This window comes from Octodon degus, unplaced genomic scaffold, assembly GCF_000260255.1.
Source record: "Octodon degus isolate 3935 unplaced genomic scaffold, OctDeg1.0 scaffold00155, whole genome shotgun sequence".
Taxonomy (NCBI): domain Eukaryota; kingdom Metazoa; phylum Chordata; class Mammalia; order Rodentia; family Octodontidae; genus Octodon; species Octodon degus.
Genome location: NW_004524731.1, coordinates 6298948 through 6306245, shown reverse-complemented (window position 1 = coordinate 6306245; position 7298 = coordinate 6298948). Strand labels below are relative to the sequence as shown.

The following is a 7298-nucleotide window of genomic DNA, read 5'->3' as shown; positions in this document are numbered from 1 at the left end:
ATTTGTATTGACTCCTTCTTTCTCATTGATGCCTATTAGTCTCACATTGTTCATCTTTGCATCATCTTGCAGGTGATGGATTATTGTTTCCTGCATTCTAGTTGTTTTTTAAGAGATCCTTTGTTACCTTTTCACTACCTGCAGCAGCATCTTCAAAATCTGAAACTCCGTCTTTACTTTCACTTAAACGGTTTTGCAAGCTTGTGATTGAGATTTGAATTTCTTCTATATCTCTTTGACTCTGCTTCATGCAATCTATTTCTTGTATTGCTCATTCAAGAAATCTGTCATTTTTCTAAACTCCTGTATTTTTTTTTTATCATCAGTGTCTTCTTTAGAATCAGTTATAAATTATTTTACTGCAGTGCTTTTTTCAGATTGAGTTTCCTCCCTATGCTTCTGTAGTTGATTCTTTCCTTCATATGGTATGAGTTCTGAGAATTCTTTTTTTATTTCAGAAAAGAATTCCGCTCTGAGTTCCTCTATAACTTTCCGCTGTTGCTTATTTACTATCGATGCTATTAATTCGTACATTTGAGCTGAGCTAGTGGAAAAGAATTCTGCTCTGAGTTCCTCTATGACTTTCTGATGTTGCTTATTTATGCTATTAATTCATACATTTGAGCTGAGCTAGTGTCCTCTGCATTTGTTCTGGGTGGGCATTGGGTTTCCTCCATGTTTCTGCATTTGATTGTTTACTGCAGATGTTATTAATTCAGGAATTTCTTTTTTCATTTCCAATCTGAGTTCCTCTATACCTTTCTGCAGCTGTTTCTTTATTTCAGAAGCCGTTGATTCATTGCTTTCAGCTTTGTGATTCCCAATTCGTTCTGTGTTAGTGTCCTCTGCACTTGTTATGGTTGGGCTTGGGTTCTGAGATTGCATTTTGTTCCTTCTCGTCAATTTGTGTGGCACTGTCTTCTGACCTTTTTTGTAGATCTTTGTTGCAGTTATAACCATAGTACCTACTGAAGTTCAAGTGCAGATCTTCAAAGTTTGGATTTATGCAGCTGTGCCTGCTTGGGTCTGGCTACTGTGTTCAGGTCCTTCCTGCTGCTGCCCTTGGGGGTGAACCTGTTGTCCCCTTCTGGCAAGATGTTCTGCTCCGGGACTAGCTGGGTGGTTCTATCCTGTACACTCTCTACAGGGATTGCAGCTGCAGGATTTCACCCCAGGCCTGTATGCCAGACCTGAGCTGAGTCTTGAAGGGTCAAGATGGATTGGGGGGAGAGGCAGCTCTCCCACACACTCACAGGGCCTGGACTAGGACTGGATCTGGGGGTTCCCGGAACATGACAGAAATTCCTACTCTGTGGGCGAGGTGTGGGAGGGTACTATGGAGTGATGGGTGGCGTCCCAAGAGGGCGAATGAGGGTGTCGCTCACACTGCGGCTAGGCTGGGACCAGTAGGTCACGCTAGCGCAGGGTAGCCGGATGCTCTCCCACACACTCACCGAGCCTGGGCTAGGACTGGATCTGGGGGTTCCTGGAACATGGCAGAAATTCCTACTCAGCGGGCAGGGTTGGGGAGGTGCCGCAGAGTGTTGGAGTATGTCCCAATGAGATGAAAGAGGGTCTCACCCTTGCTGCGCCTGAGCTGGGACCAGTAGGTCCCACTGGTGCAGGTTAGCCGGAAGCTCTCCCACACACTCACTGGGCCTGGGCTAGGACTGGATCTGGGGGGTTCTGGGAACACCTTTCACAAACTTTTCTCCAGAGTTTTTGTAGGCTTTTTTTTTTTAAGGAACTTGATGTTTTAGTAAAGCATTTTGATACTTGACGGTGCCTTGGCTGAGCGTAGGAGCTCTGTGGAAGATCCTGAAGCATGTTTACCACATTGTGCTATCACATTCTCAAAAGAACCAAGATAAAGCTCAGATTTCTCAGAATGGAAATATATATTAGACTTTACCCTTGTAATTTCAAACTCGTAATGTGCCTCTGAAAATACTCAATTGGTACTCTCATAATTAAACATGATTTTTATTTTAATCTCCTGAATTATAAGCCAGATATTTATTACATTCTCTTATAAAACATAAGACAACTGAAGATCTCTTTGAAAAAGTATTTTAATAAAGCACACCTTTATTTCAGTATCTTAAACAGTGAAGATGAAGAAATATTCAATAATGAAGAGTGTGAATATGCATCAAAAAAAAGGAAAAAGGACCATTTCAGAAATGACACAAATGCCCAAAGTAAGATAATTTTTATTCACAATTTTAAAAATGTTGGAATGATAAATTGTCTCAGTAGTGCTATTTTATAAAATAAAAGGTGGTACAAACAAGCACTATGTCCAGTGTTATCACTGATGTAGTGATTAAATTTTTGCATTTCTACCATTTGAGTTAGTAAGATGTGTCAAACAGAAGATGGAAAAACCAACAGCACAGCCTCTACAGCTTAGTAACCAAAGGGTAGCCATGAATTTGATTCATTCTGGAGCAGCCCAGCCACCTGGGAAGAGTGAGCACATAGAGGCAGGGTCATTGAGGCTCAGGCAAGAACCGAAGTGGCCGGGGCTGGGACTTGGGACACTGGAAGCTAAGAGTGGAGATGGTGGGGCAATAATTTTTGTGCAAGGCCAACATGGCAGATGTCAGTAATGCTTGTCAGGGTCAAGTAGAAAAGCTTGACGAGAATTACGTGAAAGTATGTATCTGGAGTATTATAGAGGGTGTAACAAAAATAGGACTTTAGTAGGGTAGATAAGGTCACATGATTCATATGATCACTTGTGTCGTGATATGACTATAGTCATTAATAACACTGATTTCTTCTGCATTGTAAGAAGTGGTACTGGGCTGGAGAGATGGCTCAGTGGTCTAAAGCACCTACTTGGAACAAGCTTGGCAAAGCACAGGGACCGCGGTTCAATCCCCCAGCACCACATGCCAGCCAGCCCCGCCCCCTGGTGGGCTGAGCTGGCCACACACACACACACACACACTAAATAAATGTTAAAAAAAATTTAAAAAAAAAAAAAAAGAAGTGGTACTATCTTAAATCATTTTCCATGTGAAGGGGACTCAGTAAATCCTAACTGATACTAGGAAACAAAACATTTCTCTTTACCCAAGTAAAAATATCTCTTAATGATTCAGTAAATCAGATAATTTTGTTAACGTGTCCAGTAACTGAAATTCCTTTAAAATCTTTATTTTCAAATGATTTGTAGATTTTTATTTTTATCTTAGGCTTTTATCGTGAAAAATGGATCTATGTCCATAAAGAAAGCACAAAAGAAGTAAGTATTCTAAATAATAGTATTGTTTCTGTTGAGAGTAAAATATCATGTTAAATAATCTCAGTAGTTTCTTACAGTATTAAATTGGTGATTCACATTCTCACAGTGAGTATACATGAGGATCTTTTAAAGTGTGGTTCACAGTTTGTGTGTGTGTGTGTGTGTGTATGTGTGTGTGTACCTTTGTGTGGAAATGGTGTGTGTGGGATATGTGTATATTGATGTTACATGTGGTACGTGATGTCTATGGTCTGTGTGTGTGATGTATATGGTATATATGCCTGTAGTATGGTGCACTATCAGAATAAATTGCTGATTTATTAATAATTAATTAATAAATTCCCTCACTCTATATGGAAAGTGCCTTTGTGAAACTGTTATTAAGGTTAGGCCTGCAGAGCAGTGTGAACTCTCTTGTCTTGTACTGCCAGTTTGCCTGAAGTTTTCTATGAACTCTTAAACCAGTGATGGTGAACCTTTTAGAGACCACGTGTCCAGGCTACAACTGGAAACCTATTTATTGCAAAGCGCCAGCACTGCCCTTACGTGTGCCATTATCTGATGCTCAGCTGCTGGGGCAACTTGGCTCATGTGCTAACAGAGAGGGCTCTGCGTGCCCACTGTGACATACATGTCATGGGTTCACCACCACTGTCTTAAATGAACCAGTTAGCTCTACTCTGTTTTTCTGTTTTTCTACCTGTATTGAGGAAGCCTAGTTCTTTGTGCAATCTTTGAAACTCTGTATTTGCTTCATTTCACAGTGCTTGTGGGAAATAATTCAGAGAGCAATTGTTTATTATATGTTAAGAAAAGTGAAATGTTCCAGAAATTTTAATAATGAATGTTATAAACTAGCCCAAGTTGCTAGAAACAAAGATTTGATTCTGGTTAGTTGACCTATTTGATGATGGTATTTTTAGATGGATACAACACAGACCTGCTCTAGCATACACTTTGAGATACCATTTGAAGAGTGACAAACAGCTTGGCTTGTTATCAAATTGTAGTTGGTATAGTAACAAAATTTGCTGTGGGCTTCAGGATGTCCTGTGGATTCCTGGAACAGGGATCTGACGGACTCAGAAAGGACCCAGGTTAGTGCTGGGAGCTGGCATGTCTTATGTTCTGTCGCACAGCTCCCTCCTTGTACCTGATGCAGGCCCATGCAGCTGTGCAGGCAGGTACACTTTGCGGTCTGCTCTGTGAACTGCATTTGATTCCTGTTGTGACATGGTAGCTACTTTGAAAAGGTTTCTGTACCATCATTTAGAAATCTATTTCTTCAGAAAAGAATTAAGGCTGTCAACTAGAATGGATTTTAGATAAAACCCTGAACCTGATAATCCTTTGCTTCCTCACAGCCAGGAAAACATTCTGCACATAGCAGATGCTTGGTGCTTGTATGTGAGTGTGTGCTTTGTGCACACATTGGGGCCCTTCCTGGGATTGGCACGGCCAGGTGTGTCTCCCTGTTTTTCCACAATTGAGACTATGACACATGTTGCTCTAACTGTACCAGACCAGTCTTACCCATCTGCTCCAAATTCAGGGCTCCATCTACCATCTTGCAGTTTGTTAGTGTCCTTTAGTACATAAGCCCCTCGACACAACATTGAAGATTTGTTTATAGGCTTTCAATGTTTAAAATGCAGAGATAGATTTGCAGACAATTTTTGAGCCTAAGGTACAAATGTGCATTAACTGATACAGAATAAAGTGTACCATTACAAACGACTTCCAAGGTAGAATAGCACTACTTACGGAACTTGATCCTTGGACTTTGTGTCCCATGACCCACTTTTGGCTTTTCAGCTCTCAGCCTTCATACTCGCAGCTAGGGAACAACCCATTGTTGGGTCTAGCCCTCTACTCTCAGCCTTTCCTCCCACTTGCTGTGTTCTAGAGATACCCACCTATGCTAGCTCACACTCTTGTTAGTACAGGCTTCTTTGTTCTGGTGTAGCCAGCATCCTTAGCCTAGCTGTGTACACCCTGCCTTGTCCCCAGCAAAAGAAACCAGAGGTATATTATAAATGCTTGTCTTTGTCATATAAGCAGTGGTGCAAAGAATACCAATTAATATAATGTGTGCTGTCTGAATTGTGCATGAACGTCTTAACTTTAGCTGCGATTTTGCTCTATTCTCATCTAAATCTTAAAATGAAAACAAATGTCCCTTGCCAAAACTTTCTCCACAGCCTACTTAACATTAACTGCCATCTTGTTTTTGGCTGGTTGCCTAAATTTAACTCCTTTCTGCTACTTTCTAGAGGCACGGTTATTGTACCTTGGGAGAAGCCTTTAACCGGCTAGACTTTTCAAGTGCAATTCAGGATATCCGAAGGTTCACTTATGTGGTCAAAGTAAGTGTTTTGTTTCAAAAACTACTTTGATGACTCTTTGAATAACTGTGTTTTGAGGAGTACAAATATGAAATGTTCAGGATTCTTTGGGTAGTACAGAAAGGTCTGATTGTTATGTAGGAAGAAAAAAGGAACAAGTTCAGTGGAAAATACAAAGGTTTGGGTTTCCTAACATAAGTTTCACAGGTTGGGGACCTCTGGCAGGGCAACCTTCCTTAGATTTCCAAGCTTGCCTAGGCTTTGGTAGAGGTGACAGGGCTGTGGTGCCTCTCCTTGTGCCTACCTTGGACCCACCTGGCCTCAGGAAGATCCCAGACTTGTCTGTGACTTCACATGCATTTTCTACTCTATGATTTACACCAAGAATGAGCTTCATTTCACAAAAGAGGAGCTAGCTAATAGGGGAAAAAAGGAATTTTATATAAAACACAACTCCACAAAACCCTTGTACTAGTGATGTACCTTTAAATAAAATTTTTATTTTGGGCTGGATTCAGAAGGAAAGGGTCTAAGCCATATGGTCCATTGACAGTTTGCCTTTGTTTGTCTGAAGGTTAACTGCTGTGTGATTTGTTCATCTTCACTCTGTTGTAGGTAAAGTTCAAGTCATAGTTTACCAACCTATTAATTTTGTGGTTTTAATGGTGCTGTGAGATGCTGGAAAGATTTTTTTCTTAATGGCTTTTGGGCGTTGAAGTTTTGCTGGAAGGATAGAACCTTGGTACTTGATCAGCAGTGGCCTCTGCTGCTCTTCGCTGTTTGCTGTGGCTCATTCTTCCTAGGATGGCCAGGAACATGGTATCTGAGACTGCATGCAGTTGGATTGAGTGGATTCCCAGTCTTCTTTGAGTTCTCATGGATAGGCTTAGAGTGATTACTCAAGTATCTCCCTTTTGGATGGTGGAACTGAGATTTGACTGTGCCTGTTTGAGATGTTCAGAATGAAGTGGCAAGGAGAGGAGAGAGCCAGCAGAAAGTTCTGTGTCTCCAACAGCTCTTAGTTCTTCTTGAGTGACATTTGTTGGTCATCTGTCTACAAGAATGAGATTTATGTAGTTAAGTCCAGGACAGAGGCCTGGCTGGGAAGGAGCCACTAGGAGGCCCTAGTGGGAAGAAGACTCAGCAGGTGCAATGCTGGAGACTGGGCTGCATCTCTTCTACTCTCTGGCCCTGGGGAAGGTCTGAGTATGCAGTGCTTGGTGTAGGGCACTCTGTACATCAGGGCTAGGCTTTAATCAACTTCAGCCATTAAGTCCTATCAGGGCTTTTTTTTTTTTTTTTTTAATACCAGGGATTGAATTTAGGACCCTACGCTTGCCAGGCAAGTGCCTATTCTACTGAGCTATCTCCCCAGGCCCAGGGCTTTTGTTTTGCCTGCATATTACACATTATTATTTACTGAGTAGCTTTTCTTTAAGTAACTTTGAAAACAGAAATATGTACATTAGCTTCACACCAAACCGTAATACCTCTATTTTAAATATGCTGTTTCCTAAAGTAGGCATATCTTAGGAACACAAGATTTCAGAATCACAGAATATTTATACTTTAATCTTAGTTTGGGAAATTGACCTGAAGACCTATGTGTCCTTCAGTGGATCAGTGGAGGAGCATGTCCCGGGTCAGGAACCTCAGTTTTTTGGTTTTGTTTATTTTAATAGCTTTCAGCAGAGTGCTTG

General features: G+C 41.2%; 1 protein-coding gene across 3 annotated transcripts in view; it reads left to right on the top strand.

Annotated features, from left to right (window-relative positions):
* Positions 1-7298, top strand: part of Fbxo25 (F-box protein 25) — a 49077-nt gene that overhangs the window by 29330 nt on the left and 12449 nt on the right. For 2 of the 3 annotated variants that reach the window (XM_004642511.2, XM_004642512.2), the window contains exons 3-5: positions 2098-2201; positions 3204-3253; positions 5527-5619. In XM_004642511.2, the coding sequence (XP_004642568.1) occupies positions 2098-2201; positions 3204-3253; positions 5527-5619 (247 nt within the window). Of the gene's footprint in view, positions 1-2097; positions 2202-3203; positions 3254-5526; positions 5620-7298 lie in introns of those variants that run through there. The other variant, XM_004642514.2, reaches the window with a different exon arrangement.